Raw genomic sequence first — 25,139 nt, 5'->3', positions numbered from 1 at the left:
AAATTCTCTTACTTTTCTCTCCCACTCTGCAGGATAATTTAGCCAACGCTAAATACGCAATTTCAATGGCGCGTAAAATTGGTGCACGCGTCTATGCTCTACCCGAAGATATAACGGAGGTTAAACCTAAAATGGTGATGACAGTCTTCGCCTGTATGATGGCATTAGACTATATTCCAAATATGGATAGTGTGCCAAATCAGAATCAGGAACCCATCGCAGCTGTTGTGAATGATGTTATCATTAATAATACAAATAGCCACAATAACACCAATAATATAAGTAACAATATTAATAATAGCAACAACAGCAATTAATGAACAATTAAATTTTTAGCGGCCACAATTTCTACATTCATACATTCTTTTTAAATATTAATTAGAAAGAGTAAAATTGTAAAATTACATACTTATATTTTAATGCATTATACATATATATAAAACACATAAAATAAGAAAGAATAATATGTATGAATCAATCATGCAAAAACAAAAACAAAAACAAATAAAAGTATAAAATAAGCAAATTAAGAAAATGCAAAACAAAATATAAACATATGCTTCAGCAATATATAAGGATATAAAAGAAAACAATAACAATGCAACGGCTGGAACTACAAATACAATTACATACATACTTACCATACTAAATACTAAAAATGTAGTATGTATGTCAGGTATACTTACTTATTATGTACAACACACAACCTGCATACTGACATACATACAATACAACTAACTAAAACAATTATTTTCGTCTTATAACACAAAAACAAAAATAACTTACATATATATGCTATGTATTGTAATTTATTAATTTATTACCTTTATGACAAAAAAAAAGCATAGAGAAGAGATAAGTCGGATCTATTATTTTAAGTAAACGAATAGAAATGCATGTTTTTACCAGCAAATTTGCACTATGCAGTGTACGAATTATAAGATAAAATGTAACAAGACATTATTATTGTATTATGATATAATGATAACCTTATTTTATAAATAAAGGTTTATTTTTACATACATATTTAATTTTTATTCTATTTGGCACCGAGTAAATATATAGGAGAATTAAGTATTATACTCCCATAAACTTATAAATGTTATGTAAGTAATTTTCCTTTTTGATTTGCAAAACATATTACACAGTTTCGCGCAATCATTTTTTTACCCGTTACTACTGATTGAGTTGACTTGAGCGCAATTAAACGCCAAGGGGCGGACTATTATTATTATTCTTTTCCTTCTTCTTGTGGCGATAAAGACACCACGAAGGCTTTGGGTAGTATTATCGATGACGTTTTTAAATCCAATTCCGACAACTATTGGATTCCATGACAGCCTTGATTGACCCGGTATGTTCAGGTCCACAGTCTCTGGAACGATTTGATATTACGTCATTGAAGCTTTTAGGCTTGTGGATTTCAGTCGTCTCTTACGAAAGGCATACCTACAACGGAAAATGTTTTAAGCCCGTTGACCCTCTGGGGGAAAAGAAAGACCAGGGTATGTACCTACATAAATGAAGTTAGAATAATAAAATAAGAAAAATAGAGACTGACGGACGGAAAGGCAAAGGCAGACAAATTGAGATTAAAGGAAGGAAATAGCAAAGAAAACGTAAAATAAGATAAAAGTGAAGATAGAGAAGAGAACTTACTATGATAATAATTGGTATAAATGGAACCAAAATCAGATCTACCTGCGGCACCGATTAAGGACTTTAAATCAAAGGGTTGATAAGCCCAATTCAAAATTTCCGCAACTCAATTGTCAACCTCACCTACACGAGGCGAATCCTGTAACAAATATGCATGTATCATACACATATTTAAGAGGCGAGGCTCTCGCTTCCCAAGGCAGTCGGTTCTATGTACCGGAGCGACTCGGGATTTTTCCCGACCAAGGACTGTCATTTCAGTGTGACCCCATTTAATTTGTTTCGTCCCTCCCACAAATTGTCATCCTCCCAGCAGCTCCTTGCAGCAGGACTGCTACATATTCTCTTACTTCGGGAAGGTATCGAACCCAATCGGGTCCGTCTCCTGACCCCGGTCCTGAGAAATGGTTTTGCTGCATTTGCCAGAAAAGAATCTTTTTAGGACGGTCATACTCTGTTCAGTGTGTCTCGTGCAAGGGATGGTTGCATCGGACAGGTTGTTCTGGGCTTGATCCCAAAACCCGACGTCCACGTAACTTTTATAAATCTTTTGCGGCTCCTTGCTGCTCACGCCCAAGGGCGTCCCGTAGTCTACGCCTAAGTGCCCCTCCACTACCTTCCAGCAGCCTCGCTGCTCAGCAAGCCACAACAAGTACCCGCTGCTGCTCGCCCCCCACGGCGCCAACAACTCAAACAGTTGATACCACTCGTAACTACTACCTTCGTAGTAGAGCTGGTAGCAATGCTGAGCATCAGCCCCTGCCCCCGTCTTCTTCTTCCCCCCCCCCCCCCCCCCCCCCCCCCTCTTCTGACAGCAATCGCACAGGTCAGGGAAACAGACTCTTAGTCTCTCCCTCCGTTTGCACCGTCTGCCAGCACAGAATATATAGGTTTGCGACATCCGCTCAATGCAGCTCCTGCCTTGAGTGGTGCCACTTTCCTAGATGTTCTGGTCTCCGCGACGGCAACCCCTCGACGGGTTTCATCGCACCATGTTGCCAGGTCGCAAACCCAAATGATCCGGGTACCCCAATGCTTACCCAAGGGCGCCCAGTCCCAAGGCCACAACAGCAATTGCGTCCTGGCCTTCCACAACCTAGGCGTAGTCACCCGTCACTTACCCCTAGAGTGGCGGCGTCACCCCTCATGCACTTCAGAATTCTGCAGTTAAACTGTAATGGACTAACTGGGAAGATTACGGAGATAGTCGATTTCATGAAGCGGCACAACATCCGCATTGCTGCGATTCAAGAGACTAAACTCACAGCAAGATCTGCATTGCAGACCTGCTCTGGGTATAATGTCCACAGGAAGGACCGCGAGAGCGGAAATGGAGGCGGCCTCGCGAACACCCGCGGCGCCCCCAAGATATATTCGGCCCTTCTTCCTTCCCTTTTCAGCTCTTTTTTGTAATTTAAATTTTCAGCTTTTTTTGAATGTCGATAAAAGTAACCGGTCATTTCCGGTTCGGTAAATTTTCTTTTGCGGTTAGTTTTTTTTGAATTGAATTTAGCGGTCTGTCCGTGGCATCCGGTTCGACCGGATGTCGTTTCTTTTGAATTTCCAGCGTTTTAAATTAGTTCTGCGCTGTGTGACCATTTAATATGCATGATAGGAACTTTTTTTTGCTTATGGCGCAGGAACAGTAAGGTTGGCAAGGACCCGCCCCAGCCGACAATGACTAGCCACTGTGCACCACAACATCATGCCGACCGCCTTCCTTACTGCTTCCACCGAAAATGCGAATCCATAACAGCCTAGAGTATGGCAAATTAGATCAGCGAGTCTCTGACCAATTTTTGGTAACAATCCACGAAAGCCAAAAACCGTTCTTGATTGTAAAATTCGTTGCTTTCGAATTAAAATGGAGTTAGCGCAAAATGAACGTAGACAACGTGAATAGCATCAGGCATAGCATCAACGATAATAGCAAAATACTTGGCTTTCTGGCCTTGATCTATATAGTTTCCATCACGTGCTTTGCACAAATTTCTATAAACTCTTTTTGAATGTCTGGGGAAAGATAGTGAACTTGTAAACGTTTTAGCTGCTGTTGTGAAATTCTAACTTTCTCCAAATAATCTCTAAGTATCGGATCATAATGGCTTATGAGATCTTAGATGCCCAAAAAATGCCCATTGTTTCGTTCACCAAGATATATACTTTCGCCTTTGAAAGCTAGGTCTCTTTCACCCAAAACTAAAATAGTGCAAAATTCTATATAAAATTTCTTTCCACTTTTGAGTTTCAGTGATTAGCTGTTCATTGATAAGTGTATCAATTGTAGCCTCCTTTTGAATTAGATTTTGTAAAGATCGCTATTGAATATAACATTTCATGTGATCTTGAGTATTTTCGTGTGCTGGCAGTGTATCGTAGACCTTCTTCCATACCTGGAATTTCAAATATCCGACGGACAACAAATTTTAGGTCGATTTAAAGTACTGGTGCTTAACAGACGACATGGTAGGCAATAAAGCATTGCTACTGGCACTCCACACCAACCAGTCACGCTCCACTTCCTCTCCATTTGGCAAGATTCTGTTTAACAACGAGGTAGGAAATGCCTCGTCATGAAAATCACGTGGAAAAATAACAGGATACTTTTCATCACCTAGACGAATTATTCCGTTGACTTCTTCAGATCGCAAAAACTCGTTATTCATGGTACCGCTATCGAAGTCGTTTAAATAATCTGGACTTTGATACAGAGTTGGTGGTATTGTTGGTAGACTTTTTGAAGATGAACCTTCATCAGAGTCACCACGAAAACTTTACGATTTCGGATTCATGTAAACATACATTTTTGTTTGATGTTTTTATTGTCTCCTCACTGTTCGAAGGCCCAGGCAAAAAATCATGATCAATACTCGTTGCTTTTGAAATTCGGATTAAAATTTGAACATGGAACAACTAAAGACTCTCCTGTATTAAACAAAATTTCTTAGTACCTCTAAATCGCGGGCCCCCTGAGAAGCCCCGGGCCCGGGGAATCCCTCCATGCCCCTTCCCCTCTAGTCGGGCCTGCCCCCCCCCCCCCCTAATTTTCAACGCTGAATATTTTGGGCTATTTAAAAATTGAATTTGCAATATGGAAAAGTAAAATATTCGTCGATTTTTGCAACAAATTCATCGATTTTCCCCCAAAAGAAGCGATAAAATGCGAAAAATAGTAGAAGAGCGCCCTATAGCGGCTCACACAAATAAAATACGTGAAAATAAATGTCAAATTCGGATTCCTCGTACTCGCTGTTTCTAAGTCAATCTCAATCAAGTGAGAAAATTTTGATATAAAATTTTCTAACAAAATTAGGGAGTCTCGAAATTCTTTCTGACCTATTATCCTATGGGCAATATTACTCAGTATGACCTATAGATTCAGAAACTGCATGTGCCTTTTCAACAATAAATTTCACCCACGCTAATATACATAGAATAATAACATACCCAATCAAAAACAGATTGCATCGTATTTTACAATCGCAGTAGTAATGTCAATCTGTAGAATTTGCTGCGAAAATGTTAATAAATGGCCAATCAAAAGATTACATTCGTTACTCCTCGACGTAAGTCTTAATACCGACACCGATACAAGTACTACGATAATGTATGAAATATTCCGATATCTATGATTTTGTGACAATTCAACCACCTCCACCGTGACAGTGTATATCATGAAAATTTAAAAAGGTCTGACCAGAAATTCTTTTTAGGTATTTTAGCTCTTATCGCAGGACTATTTACATAAATATACTATTTTCCAGAACATCCATCGGAATCAGTTCACTCCTTTCGATTGTAAATTTTAAAATAAAATTAACTTCTGTTTATTCTGCTATCGTTTCATTTTGCTTAACCAACTTATAAATAATTTTCTCCTTCAAATGCGGTAAATCACATTTTGTAACTTCGGCTGTTGTTGTATCTACCACCTCACCGACGTCAAGAGGTGTCTCATTTGCTGCAGTACCATTTGTGCCCTTTTCAAAAGAATAAGAAATTGTACGCTTATAAATACGCTGTTGTGTTTTCTGCACCTTATGATCCTTTGCTTTGGCTGGACGTGCATTAGTATGCAAGTTTCCGCTTCGCGCAGTTTTCTTTGGTGTGTAACATTTAGTAGTTGTGCCTTCACCATCAACGCACTGATAACAGACTTTACCACTTCTCACCATTTGAATACAGGTACTAGTTTCTTTTGGTGAAGTGTGTCTCCTATTAAATACTTCAAAACTCTTAGCTGTTTCTGCTGCATCTGATTCTTCCGAAGATGATTGCTCAACACTTTGAGATGTAGGTTCCTCAACATCACGTTGTTTCTTGTAATTTTTCTCTTGTTCGAAGGCATAACTTTGAGGCTCACTGTGCCGTGAGAACGTGCAGGATTCAGACTTTTCGCCACTTCGAGCATTTTCACAAATCATGCAGTTTTGTTTATTCTTTTTAACACGTCGACAATTTTCTTTTGATTTGTGCTTTTTGCGTGTCTTTGTTTCCTCAGTTAATGGTTCTGTTTCACCAGATGAGTTGTAGCTCTCTGTACCCGCATCAAATTGCTGTCGTTGCCGTTGTTCTAGCAGTGTATCAAATTCCTGTTCGTCACTACCACTGTCGTCGTTGCCATCTTGCGTGTATGTGCCATCCTCTTGTAATTTGTCATTGAAATATTTACGCACAAATGCTTCATAAGCCTCATCGTAATTGATTTCATCACTTGAAGGTGTATTTACTTGATGTTTGCGTACTGAATTCGTTGTTGCAGCAACGCTGTCTTCCGGTGCTGTGGGCCCTTCGCGCACAGTAGTTATGCCATCTGATCTACGTTCTGCTGCATCGTTATTCGTCACAGGTAATTTAGTGGTCGCGCGTTCCAAAAGCCACAACAATTCGCCAGGAGCAAATGATTCCCAAAAATTAGTTTCCAATGTTTCTCCAGCTCTTAAGTACGCCGCGAATAATGTAAGCAATGTACTTAACAAGAAAGTAAAGTTTGTCTGAAAATATACAAATTTTTGAAATCACTTTTCTTACTACTCCACTGAAAAGAATTTGCAATTTACCATCGTCAAGTGCTTTCCAAATATGAATGAGCAAGCTTACCACAATCGTTGGTTTTATATGTAGGGCAATTTTGTTATTTACCTTTTTGGAAGGCACCCAAAGGCCCAGTGAAGTGTCATAATTTCCACTAGCGCTATTTTTTCTTTTTATTTCCATTTATTTTGTTCAACCCGCAGCATTTCACACTTGGCTACACTCAGGAAATACATTGTAAGACCGTTTTGTGGTGCAAGCAAGTGCATTAATATTTCTGTGTGTTCACTACAAAACTGCAACGAGACAAACAATTAAGTGTTGTCCACAACAATTAAATAAAACTCAACAAAAAAATTTAGAAATTTTTTTTTTTTTTTTTGGGGTTTGGTTGAATGGCACGGACGTTAGTCCATAACGCCAGGTTATATATCAGATTGTTTTTTCTTCAGCTTGTTGTTGTCTTCAGATTGTTCCTGTTTTCCGTTTGTTGTTTTCTTTGTAGAGGTTGGTTTAGTTTTGCCAGGATGAATCTTTACAATGATTGCTTTGCCTTTGTAACGAAATTACAAAGATTGTATGTTGAACGATAGCTTTCATGTACTAAGTAGGGTTGCATTTTTTATATCTGTTTTATTGATTTGGTTTTTGTCTTAAAGCGAAAGCACATATGTTGACTTTTAAGTGCTTTGAATTTATACTGTATCGCGAATGAGATCAGTGGATACGTATGAATGCCCATTTTGGCATGTTCGTTTAAATGCAAGTTCTGTATGTACATATACATATAATTATCGATATTGGTATCTTGAAGTTTTATATTACAATAATATAATTAAAAATGAGAAAAGTATACAAAAGTGTATATTGCTCTTGTAATTTTTGATCACAGATTTTAGAATTTAACTTGTGCCTTTTTTAAAAATGAGGCAAGTTGAGTAATTTTGGTTGTGTTGTTACCACTAAAAATATCTTCAAAACTGAAGTTGTTGTTAAATAAATTGAATTTAGATCTTATATCATTTAGGTTTCTGCATAGGAAGGTTTGGTGATAGTAGCTGTCTGTTTGACCACAGCTACACCGTGTCGAGTTGATTGCCTTTATTTTTTGTAAGTATTGCTTGTCATAGGTATGACCGGTGAGGATTCTATTTATTGTTTTAATTTCTGTAGTAGGTATATCTATGTTTTTGAACCAAGTTTTGTTTTTTCTAATGGGGTATGTTGTTGCGAATAAGTTGGGTTTATCACTCGCATAATTTAAAAATTCTTCATACCAGTCATCATGAATATTAGTTTTTATTAGCTTGAGAGCTTCATCAATTGTAAGTTTAAAATTTTTATTCGGACTATTAATCGTTGCTTTTTTGGCTATTTCATCAGCTTTTTCGTTGCCTGGGATACCTTTATGGCTAGGTATCCAGACAATGTGGATCTGTCTAAAACTATAATTCATGATGTCTTGATGAATATTATATACAATGCTATTGGTTGCTTTTGGGTTTAGGAGTGCTTGGCACGAACCCAAACTGTCCGTAAATATCACCAGTTTATCACATTTGTTATTTATGGCTATGTTGATGGCTTCTTGTATAGCCATCAATTCGCCAAAAATAGATGAGGATTTAAAATTAAAATTAAAGCTATGTTCTAGATTCGAGGAATAGTTATATATGCCACATCCAGTCGTGTTGTGTGAAAGAGATGTATCGGTGAACATTATGTGAAAAAGATTGGCTCTGTAGTCGTTTAGAATGCTTGAGAAATTGGCCTGAACACTTTCACTTGTCATATTTGCTTTCTTTCCAGAAAACAATTTATCTAGTACCACCAGGTCAGAAACTGGACACAGTACATGGGGATTCACCACGTCAAGGCTGTCAAGAATCGCAGAGAAATGATTGTAGGTTTTGGAGTAGCTAGAATTGAGACTAGCATTATTGCAAATGGAATCCTTGATAGGATCATCATATGCAAAAATTTTTACCAACTCTTTAGCTGTCAGCCACGTTACACGTTCAGAGGCAGGAAGTTCATTTGCAATTGCATAAAGCAGGGGAATGGGTGTGGAAGGGGTGACTCCTAAACACCTTCTTAGAAATTTATTTTGCAAAGTAATTATTTTCTTGGTACTTGAATTAGGGCTATTGGATGCCGTGGTACCACAGTATTCTATTTTTGATCTAATTAACGTTTTATATATATTTAAAGCTTTTTGTGGATGTAGCCCTGATTTAATATTGGTGAGATATTTGAAAAAGTTAATGTTGTTGTCTGTTTTTTTAATTACAGAACCGTAATGATCTTTGATTGTGAGGGAACTGTTTATGATTCTTCCCAAAATTTTTAAGTTTTGAACTTGTGGGAGTGTTTGGTTGTGAACACTAATTTGAATATCTTTTATCGGGCCTCTATTTAGGTGCATAATTTTTGTTTTACTTGAATTGAAGCTTAGGTTCAGTTCAGAGCACTTGTCTGCAAACCGGTTTAAGGTATATTGTAGATTTATCTTGGCGGCATCTATGGTTTCACCAGAAGCAACAAAGAAAAAATCGTCTGCGAATTGATATATTTGAGTGTTGGTATTAGTAGTATCATGAAGTTTGGATGTATAAATGTTAAACAGTATGGGAGATAGACAGCTACCTTGGGGAATTCCATTGTAAATATTAGTGACCTCCTTGCCTATGTTAAGAGTTCTGAGGGCTAGGAAGTTTGTTATCCATTCAATGTATAGCTGATCAATTTGTAGTTCAGAAAGCATATCTTTAAGAGCGCTTATGTCGACGCAGTTGTATGCGTTGGATATGTCGGTGGAGCAGAGAATTACATGTTTTTTATCATTTTTTGATACACTGATATTGTGTAGGATGTAATTTAGACATACAGAGCATGATTTGTTTTTCCTGTAAGCAAAGGAATTTTTGGGAAGGCAATTGTTGGTTTCTAGAAAGTTGTATAATCTGTTTTTTATACATGAATTAATAATTTTTAAGAGTATAGGTATTAAGGAAATCGGTCTGAAATTTTGATATTGACTGAGATCAGCATCTTTTTTTGGAATCGGAACTACTTTAATTGCTCTCCAATGGTCAGGAATTTGATTTGATAAGAAAAGGTCATTTAGTATTGTTTTTAAATTGTTTAGTGTCAGCTCTGGTAACGCTTTGATCATATTGTATGAGATGCCGTCAATACCCGCAGCAGAGTCCTTTTTTTTATTGGCCAAAACTAGTTGGATTTCTTCAAATGTGAAAGCTAAGTCAAGGTTTGGTTCCACTTCAGTGTTTATTGCAAGTCTTACAGAGTTACTTGGTACTTGGTCATTTAACATATTCAAGAAATCTTTATTGTAGTTATCACACCATGTTTGAGAGATATTTTGACTGAAGTCACCTCTAAGGGCCTTTACAAATTTCCACGCACCTTTGCCTTTACTCAGATCTAATTCTTCAATTTTATTATTGAAATTGTTTTTTTTTGCCCTTTTCACATCTTTTTTCCATTGTTTTTTGGTTGTGATTAAATTTTCAAAATTTTCGGGATTGGGGATGAGTTTGGCCTTCTTGAATGCCACAATACGAAGTCTGTATGACTTGTTTATTTCCTCATTCCACCACGATTTGGGGATTCTGCTATTCTTAACAACATATGTAGCATCTTTGATTTCATCTTTGATTTTTTCTTCAAAAACACCTAGAGACGAGTCGCATTCGAGTTCACTTAGTGACTTGATGAGTTTTTTTTTGGAAATGAATTTAGTGATGTATGTGCTAATGTTGTTAGTTTCTATTGTAATAGGAAAGTGATGGCTTCCTCCAATTCTGGTTTGATCTACAGAAAATTTGTATATGAAATTGTTATTAACGAAACATAAGTCGAGTACTGATCCGTTGTTTGTACGGATGTCACTTTTAAATGTGTAGGTGCCATCATTTATATTGGTAAAGTTGGATTGTTGTATGAGATGATTTAAGTGCTTTCCCTTATTTGACTCACATGTGTCACCCCAAGCAGTGGATCTTGCATTAAAATCACCAATTAAAAAAACATTGTTGTATCGTTCTAAAAAATTTAAAATTCTGGAAATTTCACCAGTGAAGTTACTGGTATTTATATTTGGAGGGAAGTATACGCTGCAAATTATTATGTTTGGACTTAAGTTTTTTGTTTGTATAATTAAAACATCATATTCACTATTGAAATTAATTTTGCGGAATTTGATTTCTCTTTTGACAGCTATGGCAACGCCACCATAGCCATCATTCCTATGTTTTTTACATAAATTAAAATTGAGTATTTTTCTATGAGATGTGGTTCTGGATAAAAATACTTCGCTTAAGCAAGCGAAGTCAAAATTGTATTTGTTTAGGTAAAATTCTATTGTGTTTATATTAGCTTTTAATGATTGACAATTATATTGCATTATTTTCATGATTTTTGAAGGGATTTGATTGTTGAATATGGAGGGTATCTTTTTGAGCAATTATTGCTTCAAATTGGCCTTTGAGGCCTTGAATTTCTTCAAGAGCGTTGGAGTTGTTATGTTCTAGAGATATTTTTTGGGAGATTTTAATTAATTGATTTATGAACTTTTCAAATTGGGATACTAATCCTTTTTGGTATTCAGGAGAGTTGAATACAGGATTAATTGGATTTTTTTGTCTAACTATTTTGGGAGGAGATTCTCTGGGAGGTGGGGTTTTGTATCTTTCATTGCCCTTTTTGGCCACATGGCTATATTGTTTTTTGGTGAAATTTCTATTTATTTCAGTGTCTTTATCAACAATATTTGAATATTCATTTTCCAACGCAGGGAAGTCTGTTTCCTCAACTTCAAGAATTTCAAATCTGTTACCACCACGAGGGTAGTACAAATCCAGTGCCTCCTTTCTTGTTAGCTTCTTGACAGCCCTGACGCGGGCAATCTTTCCTTCTTTTTCCCACTGTGGGCATATATTCCTATCTCTGGCAGAGTGGCCCTGATTGTTGCATAGAATGCAGGTGTTAGATTCACATTTTGGATTTTGACATTCAGCTTTACCACATGTTAGGCAACGTGTCTTCGTTTTACACGACATCTTTGTGTGACCAATTCTGCCACAATTTTCACATTGTCTGAGGGGAGGGATGAAAAACTCAACATTTAGCTTTGTGTAGTTGTATATAATGTGGGTAGGAATGTTATTTCCTGAAAACCCAATTTTTAAAGTCATAGTCGCAATATACTTGTCAGTGTTGGGGTCTTTTCGTGTAAAGCGTTTCACCGACACTATAGGTATAGTCGTGATTGCTTCTTTGGCAACATCATCATCTGAGAAGCAGAGTGGTACTCCTTTTACAATTCCGTATATTTCCAAGGCAGTTCTTGGAATGAATGGTTTCAAGTCTCTTTGGATGACACGTTGGTCTATAACAAAGTTATTAGCATGATATGTACTTTTGAAGATAATTTTATATAACGTTCTTCCAATGGCTTGGATGTGGTCAATGTCTTTTATACGCAAGTCTCTTATTTGACTGAATAGTGTGAGACCATTTGTCATTTTTTCATTTTTCAATGTGGCATGTGACGAAGAGTCTACTAGCACAAAAATTTCACCTTGGAAATTTTGAGGGTATTGTATTAATGGTCTGTCCTCATATTTTTGTCTTGCACTGTTTTGTGCATTACCTATATTTGTGGTTGTAACTGTACTTATGTTTGGGTTCGTGCCCTTAGCTGTGTCTGTTTCATTTCCTTCCATTTCTACACCACCACTAGCATTGCCTAATGTCACACTACTATTGTTGCTTTCTTCTTTCCCGCCATTTTTGGCGTTTTTGGCGCCTTTTTTGCTTTCATCATCCCCAAACTTCAATTCTATATCCATGGCTTGAGCCATGTTGAAATTAACATTAGAATTTTCATTTGCTTTGATGGATGCAACACTCGATTTTTCATTGATTTTGGACATTGCCTTGCACATGGAATCCTCACCTTTATATTTCACCAAACCCTCACTACTAAGCTCAAAGAAACCAGTTACATTTTCATTTTTTTCTATTTTAGGTTTTTTGTTAGCTCCGGTTGCACTAGGTGCATCCTTTGCATCCGTGGACGTCACCGACCGTCGGGTCGGCGACGCCATAGTGTCTTTAAGATTTCTAGGTGCCTTGTAAGACACCTTTGCCTTTTTTTCTTTGGGCACTGTAATAAATTGCTTCTTTCTTTTTTTTTGTTATTAATTTATCCAAAAGTATACTATATATTTTTTGTCACACAACCAAAATACTCACCAATTTAATATATGTATCGTACACAATAAATTCAACGTGAGAACAGTTCTAAATATATTTGTCACACACAAAACTTTTCAGTCACTAACACGCAACACTTAAAGAAAAACGCGGGACGATCCACTTTACTCCACGATTAAAGTCCGAATGAATTTAGAAATTAAACAACTTTTCCTCTTAGAGTTCAAGTCTTCGAGGAAAAGTTCGTTAAATTAGCAAGCTATTTCAAAATTTGGCAGCTGATTGTCTACGAGTGTTGACAAAACAAAATAATATGATTTGTATGGCAGTCAGGGCCGCGTCAGAATCAACCTTTTCATATAGAAGCGTTCAACGCAATCTTCTGCATGATAGAAATATCGCCTCAATCAAGGAAGTTGTTGCGTTGGAAATATAAAGGAACTTCAAACTTAGCAACTGAAACATATTTTGCCTTGCCCATTCATATACAAAGTTTTCCGAAGCACTGTTATAAGCATTCTCACTATACAAGAAAAATTTCTCCTAACATATTTTGTCCCCTGTTCTTGTGTTAAAATACAGTTTTTAATTGTGAAAAACGGTGGAAACTACAAGAAAGTGGAAAAAATTATTTCACTTGCAAATTGTGAAAGCATTCTTAGGCAAAGCAAACGTCGAAAAAAAGGAAAAATATAAAATAAAATTTTGTGGATCGTCTGCCGTAAAAGCCTTCCGCATGGCAGAACGATACAAGGTGGCAGCATGGTAACATACCTACAAACATAAATAAAAATCCCATGTACTTTGTTTTTGTAAATTCGATGGACAAATGTCAAAATCGTACTGAGCCAGAAGTTGATGTATCAAATCAAATAAAAAAAGTTTATGATCAGCTGTTCAATGCTGCCACCTTGTGTCGTTCCGCCATGGCCTTCCGCGATTTACAACCAGATTGACTGAATTTTTGTATGTGTGCGTGTCGGGTATTTGACGCTTGCCCCGCGACTATCAAATAAAAAGCCATCAATCAACATTTGCATTGAGAAACATAGTGTACCTATACCAAGTGTGTTCACTAAGCGATAAACGTCAAAACTACAAACAGCCTCGCTCACCTGATGGAAATCTCAGGTCTAGAGTCGCATTTTTAGTCTCAACGACAACATTTTTGACTACCAATCGTATAGACTTTTTCAATTTTTCAATCATTCGGAGCATTCGGTAATGGTATCCATTTTGAATTCGCTGTCATTCCGAATCCAGCGAGTGCCTGTCAGAATGCTTGACAGATAAGTCAACACACTTGTACTTGTACACTATGTTGAGAAACCGTAGCGTTCGGACGTGAATATGTCGTCACCGGATGATGACTTTTTTTACTTGCAACTACAGCAGTTTTATTAAATAATAAAAAAATTTATAAAAATTTTATTAAATAATAATAAAAGCTTTACATTCCATAAAGCTGGTAAACATTGATAATTTTCAATAAATTTTAATATAAATTGCTGTTCTTCCGCGCACTTTTTCAATTTGAATGTCGAGACAAACTAAATACAACACTGCGTTTTGTCAATCACACCCCGCGACTATCAAATAAGCTAGCGTCAAATGAAAAAATCAAAAATTTTTGATTTTCATCAACGTGTAGCCAACAACAAATATGTGTGTCACGAAGCCACCCGACTGCACTAACACACACAAAATTCAGTCAATCTGGTTGTAAATCACGGAAGGCTTTAAGTCTTCGTAGTTTCCAACAAAGCGGTGCCGCTGAAAACGGTGAGTATACCGGGCGTTCTTTAGCGGCATAGTGTACAAGTACAAGTGTGTTGACTTATCTGTCAAGCATTCTGACAGGCACTCGCTGGATTCCGAATGACAGCGAATTCAAAATGGATACCATTACCGAGTGCGCCGAATGATTGAAAAATTGAAAAAGTCGATACGATTGGTAGTCAAATATGTTGTCGTTGAGACCAAAAATGCGACTCTAGACCTGAGATTTCCATCAGGTGAGCGAGGCTGTTTGTAGTTTTGACGTTTATCACTTAGTGAACACACTTGTATAGGTACACTATGTTTAGCGGTCGTGATAAAGCGGCACCGCTTTCCGAGGAAACCAAGCCTTAATTGATTCTAAAATTGTGAACAAATTTTTGCAACAATAGAATTAAAGCACAGAAAATAATAACTCATACAAGAGGGCCAGAAAATTATAAATAGTTGCATTTTGTCAGAAGAATTATTACTCTCTAATAATAGATGTAACGACTGATATATGTATATCAATTAGCCTAAGGCCCTTGCTGCTATAGATTTATAGCTATATAATTTAATATTATAATTTTAGCTTTTGAATAAATAAACAAGTAAGGAAGGCTAAGTTCGGGTGTAACCGAACATTACATACTCAGCTGAGAACTTTTGTGGCAAAATAAGGGAAAATCACCATGTAGGAAAATGAACACTGTAATGTGTTTGTATGACATGGGTATCAAATGGAAGGTATTAAAGAGTATTTTAAAAGGGAGTGGGCCATAGTTCTATAGGTGATATATGAGATATCGCCATAAAGGTGGACAAGGGGTTACTCTAGAATGTGTTTGTACGATATGGGTATCAAATTAAAGGTATTAATGAGGGTTTTAAAAGGGAGTGACCCTTAGTTGTATATGTGAAGGCGTTTTCGAGATATCGACCAAAATGTGGACCAGGGTGACCCAGAACATCGTCTGTTGGGTACCGCTAATTTATTTATATATGTAATATCACGAACAGTATTCCTGCTAAAATTCCAAGGGCTTTAGATTTCGCGCTGCAGAACTTTTTCATTTTCTTCCACTTAATATGGTAGGTGTCACACCCATTTTACAAAGTTTTTTTCTAAAGTTACATATATTTTGCGTCAATTAACCAATCCAATTACCACGTTTCATCCCTTTTTCATATCTGGTATAGAATTATGGAATTTTTTTTCATTTTTCGTAACTTTCGGAATCGAAAAAGTGTGCGTGGTCATAGTTGGATTTCGCCCATTTTTAATACCAAGATAAAGTGAGTTCAGATAAGTACTTGAACTACGTTTAGTAAAGATATATCGATTTTGCTCAAGTTATCGTGGTAACGGCCGAGCGGAATGACAGACGGTCGATTGCTGTACAATGATTGTGTATAAAAACTGGGCGTGGCTTCAACCGATTTCGCCCATTTTCACAGAAAACAGTTATCGTCATAGAACCTATGTTCCTACGAAGTTTCACAAGGATTGATAAATTGTTGTTCGACTTGTGGCATTAAAATTATTCTAGACAAATTAAATGAAAAAGGGCGAAGCGACGCCCATTTTGTAATTTTCTTTTTTTGTATTTTGTTGCACCATATCATTACTGGAGTTGAATGTTCACATAATTTACTTATATACTGTAAAGATATTTAAAATTTGACTTAACAATTTTTTTTTTTAAAAGTGGGTGTGTTCGTCATCCGGTTTTGCTAATTTTTATTTAGCACACATATAGTATAGGAGTAACGTTCCTGCCAAATTTCATCATGATATAAATGATTAATCTGGATAGGTAAGTGTTTAATCTATTAGGACCACTTGCTGAACGGGAAGTTATTTTTTAGCTCAAAGATAATCAAAAAGACGTGTCAAAAATGTATGAGTTTAATCTCTTACGACAGCCTAACTCTGAGTCAAAAAGTTAATTTACCGTTCTGCAAGTTGGCTTTAGAATACCAGTATCTATAGGGCATGGCAAACTAGCCATATCCATATCCATATAAAACAGCTGATCCAAAAAATCGTGTGGAAATGCCAATGCCATAACCATACAATAGTCAACCAAACAGTTGTTGCGTTTTCGCCATATCCATAACTTACAAATATTTGAGTTGGTGAATTTATTAACTTTTTGGATATTTTACTTTTTGTTCCGGATTCGTTTTGCCTCAGTGACTTATTTATTTTGCAATTTCCTATTAATTTTTTGCATTTTCTTCTATTTTATGAAACGATCACAATTTTTAGATTAAAACACCAATAACCTATGACTATCGATATGGTTAAGTAAAAATATTGTTATGATTAAGGTGTTTTAAATGTCAACTTTGCCAGTAGCTGAACTCTGATTACGATGTTGTCGGAACCAGCCTGTTCACTTTCCGATTAGTAGATGCGAGAAGAGTACTCTACCGTGTTCATCTATGCCCTGGTGTTGGGTCGTTTAGCGCGGTGGGTAGTACTATGCTATTTTCGGAAGCCATGCAGATGCACGGCTAGCCGAAGATTTATGGTAAAATGAGGGAGCAGGGTGGTTACCACTGGAGATGTCGGACGATATGACTTCTTCACTCGTTTTCTATGCCTTAGTAGCGGTACCGTCATTGTCATTTTCATTTCACTGGAAACATGAACCAGATAATTAAGTCTCTCATCCCTAAAATATTGTAGCATCGACGTAGCTATTTCGTTTGCGCCTTCTGTTTTGGTGATCTTGATGGATGTCAGACCTATGTTTGCTTATGTGTACATTTGCAGCTTGAATTTGCTAACCACGGAAAGCATTACATATTTGCGTCAAAAAGGTCTCGGGCTAGTCGATTCTGTGTATGTTGCCACCCGGTTTTTTTTTTGTCTTTCTTCCAAGTGCTAGCAGCAAAGACTTTCAGACTACTGCGTATTTATCCTGTGTAGGTCATCATGGTTATACATACCTAAAGCTAAGGTAGACGTTTCTAACGAATCCTGCATAAACCGGAATCAGCGGGATTCAAGGGATTGATAAACGCAGTACAAAGCTTTATTGCTTCCACAACCCAATTCACAACCTCACCTACGCGAGGGGAATCCTGTTACAAATATACTCATATTGAGCAGACGAGGCACTTCGGGGAGTGTTGTTGTTGTTGTAGCGATTAGGTTACTCCCCGAAGGCTTTGGGGAATTTTATCGATGTGATGGTCCTTTGTCGGATACAGATCCGATACGCTCCGGTGACAGCACCATTAAGGTGCTGGCCCGACCATCTCGGGAACGAATTATATGGCCACATTAAACCTTCAGGCCATCCCTCCCTCCCCACCCCCAAGTTCCATGAGGAGCTTGGGGTCGCCAGAGCCTCGTCTGTTAGTGAAACGGGATTCGCCGCTCGAAGGTGAGGTTGACAATGGGTTGGAGAAGCTATATATTGCGCTACACAACCCCTTGAATCCCCTTCGGGGAGTGTCTTAATTGTTAATACAACAACAACAGGAATCAGCATTATCGGGGAAAAGGGTAGATATATAAGTCTAAACAACGTTTTTATTTATTATCTTACAACTAATTATGTTATTACAATTTTCGTTAAGCCTGTGTACGTCCTTTTGAATAATTTTATATTTTTCAAATTATCTATACTCTTAATGCATATATAAAGATTTTTATTTTATACAATTAGTTTATATTTATAAAAATTCCCAATAGCATTTAAGGAATGTAGTTTAATGTATTTTCAAATCCTTACGTTACATTTAATTAAAATAGCATCGAATAGCAGAAAAAGAAAACAAATCCGAAATTAACAATTTTGGTTAAAAAAAAGCATGCATTGTAGAGAACACACAATATTTAGTCTAAGAGTTGGCAGCAAAAATAACGGTTTATATTGGGATGTCTATGATTCTGCAACCACCCTTATATTCAGGTAGCGGAACACTTGATAACTTTGAAGTTATATGCTGCAGATAACCGAAAAGGCAACAACGGAAAGGGGGAATCCCTACAACAACAACAACAACAACAGATAATCACTAGAAATTCAAATCTGTAATGCAATGGAAAGAAGAACCCATCAAAACCCTCAAGCGAGGCAGCTTCAGCAGATATCATTTGTGATTAGTTTGTATTGCCTATATTACGATAGTTGGGTAGTAAGTCGTTAGTGAGACGAAGCACTTTTACAAGAAGTAATTAACATTATTAAGTAGTTGTTGTTTGATGAAAATTGAAGCACTATTAATGGACAAAAGCACTGAGTGAACATACCTCGGCGCTTGAGGACCTTATTGTGTATAAGAATGCAAACAAACAAGAACTATTGAACACTATGGAATTGGCTTTAATTAAAAACGAAAAATTACTTGCTAGAATGATATGCGATGTAAAGATATACATTTTTGTCAATGTTTTTTTTTGCTAATAAGCCGCTATTTTAGAAACTTCTTTACATCTCTATAGCCGATTATGTTAGGAAGTCAATGGCATGTACCTATAACTCAAATCTGAAAATGCGTATATAACTCTCTTTAGACCCGCATACTAGGTGTGTGTATGTTATCTATGTATGTTAAGTGACTGCACAATTGTGTAGTAATATTTACAGCTGCTTTAGCTAAAAGAAAGTGATGTGCTAAATAAATTAATTCAATCAGCATTTTTTACCCATTCATCATGTCGCTCATCCCATGTCCACCAATACTATGTACGCTCATGTTGTGCACCCGGTCCCATATGTGACGATCCATTATCGGCTGTTTTATATTGTGTTGGCGTTGTTGTCGCATTTCACGTCGTTTCTCACGTATCAATTGCTTTGTTTGTTCAGTGTCAAGCTCTTCCCAGCCACCATCAATTGAGTCGTCTACCCAATCTTCAAGGTCAGCCTTTTAATAAAATTGATTAAACATTATAAATGGGGTTCGGTAAAATAATTTCCATGCAAAATTACATTCAATGCTATTGGCACATCGGTTTTAGCTTCTAATCTTGAAAAATCTGTCTTAGCATTATCGTCACCTAAGTAATATTTTAGTTGAGGTTTTATGACAGGTGCTAGTTCCTAAAATAAAGTATACAGCATTTATTCATTTTCCATATATATTCGTTAAGCGGAAATATTTCGATTAGTGCACCCCGTTTTGACAATAAATATAAATACAGTTGGTATATGGATTCTTCTAGGTGTTGAATCTAAACCGGGGGCTTCTAAAAAAATGATTTCTGCCCATTACCCCGCCGGTACTTGTGCCGTGGACCATACATTAATTAACAATAACTCCTAACTCCTCATCAAAGTGTACCTGATCCAATACTAGGAAAAATTGACAGTTTTGTAACTTTTATTTTCCAGCGGTTGATGAAAATGCCTAAACGTTAACAAAAATTACTTAAGTGTTTTAATAATTCTTTTCATAAAAGAAACGGAACACTAAATTCTACACCAAATTTCATTAAAATTATATTATTGCCGCATTCGTTAATGGCGCACTAATGGAATATATAGCCCGCTAAGATTTTGATCATGCCTTGCTACTCACAGTAAAGAAATCCGGTTCTCGTTCCGCTGGTGGTGGCGTTGGTGGTTTAGCTAGCCGTTGCCGATATTGATCTATATGCTCCGTAACAGTTCGAGGGCTGTCATCCCAAGAATTCCAATCTCTTTCCAACTGCTCAACGATTTAAACAAACATTTTTTTAACACCTGGCATGTAAATAAACATACATACATGCTGTGAACGTGTCCAACTGGATGATTGTTTACCCGCCGGCAACGTCTCTTCAGCCCCATCTATAACGATTTTTATTTCTATTGGCTCTGATAAGCTTGGTTTACGCCGCCGCCCAAATGAAAAACAGCACATCATTCGTCTCAGCAACTTTAAAACGCTTAGCATTAACGTCTTAAATTGTTGTATTACCATTTTTACAATTTGAAATAAAAACTTTGTTGAAATGCAATTAGAGCAGCTGTGCTGGTTATTGGCCCAATTTGACGGCAGAATAAAAACAACTTTTGACATTTCTTAGTGTTGCTGGGTTGTGCCATTTCTACTGCGTTTTTTTTTTACCCAACGTGCGCTAAGGTCGTAGTAAAACGTGGTAAGGTAAACGAATTTTATAATAACCAATGTTGCATGTGCGAACTTCAGTGGAAAGCAGCGGAGCTTCACAAAATTCTAGTAGGTCATTTCCACCACACCACAAATTTTAACACGATTTTTAACATAATTTAAGCACACAAAATACACTGATTATAGTTTTAGAGTGTAAAAATGTAAATTCTGAACAGATAAGCTGAATAAAAAGTGTACAAATAATTATTAAATAACAAATACAGACAGTGGTAGTTTAACAAATTCAGCTGTGGTAAGTGGTGAAAGTGACCTACTACTACTACTACGACTATTTTTCATCCTTGCAACATCTTTACTTTTCGAGCAGTCTTTGTAATAACCTGGGGGTTATCTGTATCCTAGTCCTTAACGTCTTTATGAATATATCTGTCGGTAAAAATTGTGGTAACAGTCTAGAACAGGGGTCGACTGCTAATACGCGTCCAATAATATCGAGGGAGGTGTCAGAAGACGCGTATTGGAATCGACAACAATAATCCGAAAGAAAAATTTTATCTCTGTCCGAATATATTTGCTGTTGAAGTTTGCAGTTTTCTTGTGGTTGTTGTGCACTGAAAAAAATGTGTGTACAAAGGGATTTTGCACGCATTTAATTTTGATCCCACCCCATTGGTGGACCGGCGATAAGAACACTCCCCGAAGGTTTTGGGGAGTGTTATCGATGTTGATGCTCCTTTGCCTGATGAATACCCGGTATGTTCCGGTAACAAGCACCACTAAGGTTCTAGCCCGACCATCTCGGGAACGATTTAGTATGACCACATAAAACCTTCTAGGCCGAACCAAAAACCTGGCGCGGGCATATTCTAAGGCCACTAACCCGTTGGGAGTGTCATAATGGGATGCTTTACAAGCGGGACATACATTGGGTATGTCGGGCTTGATTCTGAAAAAGTAAAAGTTAACCTAGTACAGTATCCAGATCGAAGTTGAGCTAAAGCGGCGTGCGTCTTCCTGTGAAGGTTGCTTTCTTCAACTGCGAGTTTGGGATATTTGCCTTTGAGAACCTGGTTCACCGGGCATTTATTGGTATACTAATTTGACGACATTGTGAATGGAAAAGCACGACTATCTAGGAAACGTTTAACATGAACACATTAAACCTTCTGGCTATACCGCCCCACCTCCTTTTTCCAAGAGGAACTTGGGGCGCCAGAGGCTCGCCTGCTACCCCTCGCGTAGGTATGGTATGGTTGACAAGCTCTAAAGCTATACAGTTTTGTATTCATCTTATAAACCAATTGAATCCCCTTGAGTACTCTCGCCTCACTGTGTGCATAAGAAGATATTCCGGGGCTGTACTGAGCACGGTCTGTTTTAACAGACCTGTTGGGGGACGCGTGGCCTATAAGCGCCGGCCAATTTGTTTATAAGTGGTAATGAGCGTTTTTTTATCCTTGTCCCAAGTGCTGCCTGCAAGAGACTAGAGGGTTTCGTTAAGGCTCTGGAATTTAGGTTCAGTTGCGGCTGCATGCCGTAGATACTGATGGAGCGTCACACCGAGTAATTTTGGATATAAGACAGTCGATAGCGTAATGCTATCGACGTGAATGTCAAATATGGTCGACATTTGCTTGTGTGTCTTGTACGTCGAGGATTTGGTCGGTGACAGTGTCTAAAAAAAAATGGAAAGACTAGGGAGATAGTAGTTGATTTTATAGCATAGCTTATCGATGGATGAGCCGAGACCTGTTACCGCCATCGTGCAGGCATCGACGTAGGGAGTAACAGGGAGCACATTTTCAACTTGTCGTTGAAGTCCTTCATCATTCCAGAATAATGAAAAAATGGCGCACTAAGCACCATAAACACTCAGAGAAATTACGAACTAAACTAATCAAAACTCCATCATAGGACGGTGCTAGTGGACTTAACCTTTAAAAAGCTTTGGACACAGTCAACCACTGCACATTACTCTAAGATGGACCGCAAATTATCTGAAGCGTCAGTTCAATTTAGGCACGAGACCTCGAAACCTAGGAGAATTGATCGGGGGTGCCATGCGCTGGAAATCCCGTAAAGGTGTTGAAAGGTGTTTTTAGAGGTGTCGGTTGCACGTTGCAGTTGAATAGATGGTTTGTGTCATGTGAGTACATACCGCATGAGGGAATACATTACGAACACCACCCCCTAAATTTCAACCTTCGCTAACGCTTAAACTCAATCGCCAAAAATATTTAAAACAGAATCAAGCGCGCAGAAAAGCATACAACATTTAGTACCAAAGTTGAGCCAGGTTGACGTGTGGCTTGTCGGTCTGTGTATTCGCAATGATAAAAATTAATATAATTACTTATGCCCCTATTACCGTTTACCACTCAACTTAGTTGGGTTGTAATTAAAACAACTCAACTTTAAGACAACTCAACTCTTGTTAGGTATTACGAATTACAACTTAAGCCGGAGTCATTGGTGCCGTATGTCGTATCGCTGTATCCGTATCCCTAACGTAATCAGCTGTTTATCGTTACGACGGTAAACCAAAACCCAATTGGTTGGATACGATACGGTTACGACCTTAGCGGCACCAATAATCTATTGCATTGATTCTCATAAGGTTGGTCGAATCAGCTGTTAAATGGTTACCGATACGATTACCGATAAAGTACCAATGTCTCCAGCTTTATTTCAGTTGAAGTTGAATTGAGTTGCCAACTTCAGAAAGTGATGATGAAATTTAAGCATTTGCAAAAGTGATTTTGTTATTAAAAGCAAAACAGATATTATATGAAATCTATTTTATAATGGTGAAAATGTTGGCGATTGATATGTCGCGAATACGGAAAACATTCGCGTGATTATTCTAATCCCTCAGAACTTCCAAGCACCAAGTAAGAAAATGTTTAAGTGACAAATGATGAGCTTCAAATGAAGTTATTTTGCAGATTTGAAAGAAAGTATTTTGCTCATTACTGTTATGGAATCGCATCTATGATGGAAGCAGTAAGGAAGGCGGTCGGCATGATGTGGTGGTGCACAGTGGCTAGTCATTGTCGGCTGGGGCGGGTCCTTGCCAACCTTACTGTTCCTGCGCCATAAACAGAAAAAATGTCATATCATGCTTTAAAAAAACTCAGCTGTCAAATTTAAAAAAAAACCCGACAGAAGCGCAGAGACCGACTCAAAACGCTCATAAATTCAAATTAATACGACATCCGGTTGAACCGGATGCCACGGACAGACCGTTAACATTCAAAAATTTAAATTCAAATTCAAAAAAAAATCTAACGCAAAAGAAGACAAAGCTAACCGAACCGGAAATGACCGGTTAATAACTGATAAAATCAAAATACAAAAAAAAAAAAAAAACGCTGAAAATAAAATAAATAAGCTGAAAAGGAAAATAGGCCGAATATATCTTGGGGGCGCCGCGGTGTTGTTGCGACGCCCGGTGCTGAGCCCACCCTCAAAAACCATGGCCACCGACGCACCTGTATTTTCGGTGGCCCCTTACCTGTATACCCTATGTGCGTTCTAAATGGACCAGAACACCAGCATTCCCATTTTATTTACAAATTTTATTTAGTATTCATTATGTAAGTAAAACTAGGATGAATAAAGGTTACTAAGAGAAAAAGTGCTCGGCATGGGCTATAAGGGCAAAGCCAAACTGCTTATATGCGCCGTTCATAAATGGCGTCCTAGTCCACCGAAGTAAAATACTACAAGCAAGTGCTGGCAATAGAACGCGTCTCGGACGAATTCGAAAAGTTAGGAGTTTAAAGAATTTACAACTACGAATACTGCAAGTTGCGCAGAAAAAAAAAAGAAAAGAAATGCAGGTTTCGGCTAGAGCCAAAATTTGCTAAATTTCGAAATTGCGGTTAATTTAGGGAAATTTTATAAAGTGGTGGTTGATTATGAGCCGGGCGAACCACTTTTCAAATATAATCTGGCCTTGACCTTAAAACCCACGGTTCACGGTTTGTTTTAATTTGATAAATTTTTTTTTTTTGCAAACCTTTTCTTCATAATTTTGGGAAGGTTTTACTACTTTTAGCAATCACAAAGAAAAAATCTTAAATGGAGCTTTTATTAGAGCACAAGCTCGTAGAATGTACTCGAACAAGGGCCTTATAATTAAGTGCAATTGTTATCTAAAGCTACCAACTTAAAAGTAAAGAAAGTAGTTATAAAAAAACATTTCCTTTTGAAGGAAAGGTTGCTAGTTCCATAATTATAGGAAGTTTGCCTTTTTTGCTCTTATTCCCTAAGTTAGATAAATTGGAAAGGGGTTACAATTACTTTCCAATTTCCTAGCTTACAGCTATCAAATTCATGAAAAGATATATATAAAAAAATTTTTT

At 37.3% G+C, this 25,139-nt stretch overlaps 2 protein-coding genes and 1 long non-coding RNA gene across 8 annotated transcripts in view; 1 reads left to right on the top strand and 2 right to left on the bottom strand.

Annotated features, from left to right (window-relative positions):
- Positions 1 to 1,026, top strand: part of Fim (plastin-2 Fim) — a 170,786-nt gene extending 169,760 nt beyond the window's left edge. For both annotated transcript variants that reach the window (XM_067783233.1, XM_067783232.1), the window contains exon 5: positions 33 to 1,026. In XM_067783233.1, coding sequence (XP_067639334.1) covers positions 33 to 317 — 285 coding nt within the window. In that variant the 3' untranslated portion in view covers positions 318 to 1,026. The remainder of the gene's footprint in view (positions 1 to 32) is intronic.
- A 3,693-nt stretch (positions 1,027 to 4,719) lies between these two features.
- On the bottom strand, positions 4,720 to 23,484 carry LOC137250431 (uncharacterized). Of its 5 annotated transcripts, XM_067783230.1 has the most exons (6): positions 21,253 to 23,484; positions 20,425 to 21,184; positions 20,236 to 20,364; positions 19,647 to 19,757; positions 19,361 to 19,581; positions 6,720 to 6,989 (listed from the first exon to the last, which is right to left on the bottom strand). In XM_067783230.1, exons 2-6 carry the CDS (start codon positions 20,716 to 20,718, stop codon positions 6,962 to 6,964), a joined length of 783 nt encoding a protein of 260 aa, XP_067639331.1. In that variant the 5' UTR covers positions 20,719 to 21,184; positions 21,253 to 23,484; the 3' UTR covers positions 6,720 to 6,961. The 5 variants fall into 5 exon arrangements, with proteins under 5 accessions (XP_067639328.1, XP_067639329.1, XP_067639331.1 ...); XM_067783229.1 differs by having other exon boundaries at positions 20,425 to 23,484; XM_067783231.1 differs by lacking the exon at positions 6,720 to 6,989 and adding an exon at positions 19,017 to 19,310 and having other exon boundaries at positions 20,425 to 23,483.
- LOC137250430 (uncharacterized) lies at positions 7,131 to 13,089 on the bottom strand. The gene is made up of 2 exons (XR_010952946.1): positions 12,995 to 13,089; positions 7,131 to 7,500 (listed from the first exon to the last, which is right to left on the bottom strand). It is a non-coding gene; the product is annotated as an uncharacterized lncRNA (long non-coding RNA).
- Positions 23,485 to 25,139: the final 1,655 nt, after the last annotated feature.

The sequence above is a fragment of the Eurosta solidaginis genome, chromosome 4 (genome assembly GCF_040869045.1).
Source record: "Eurosta solidaginis isolate ZX-2024a chromosome 4, ASM4086904v1, whole genome shotgun sequence".
Taxonomy (NCBI): domain Eukaryota; kingdom Metazoa; phylum Arthropoda; class Insecta; order Diptera; family Tephritidae; genus Eurosta; species Eurosta solidaginis.
Note: the sequence above shows the minus strand (reverse complement) of the source record. Positions and strands in the feature narration are given on the sequence as shown.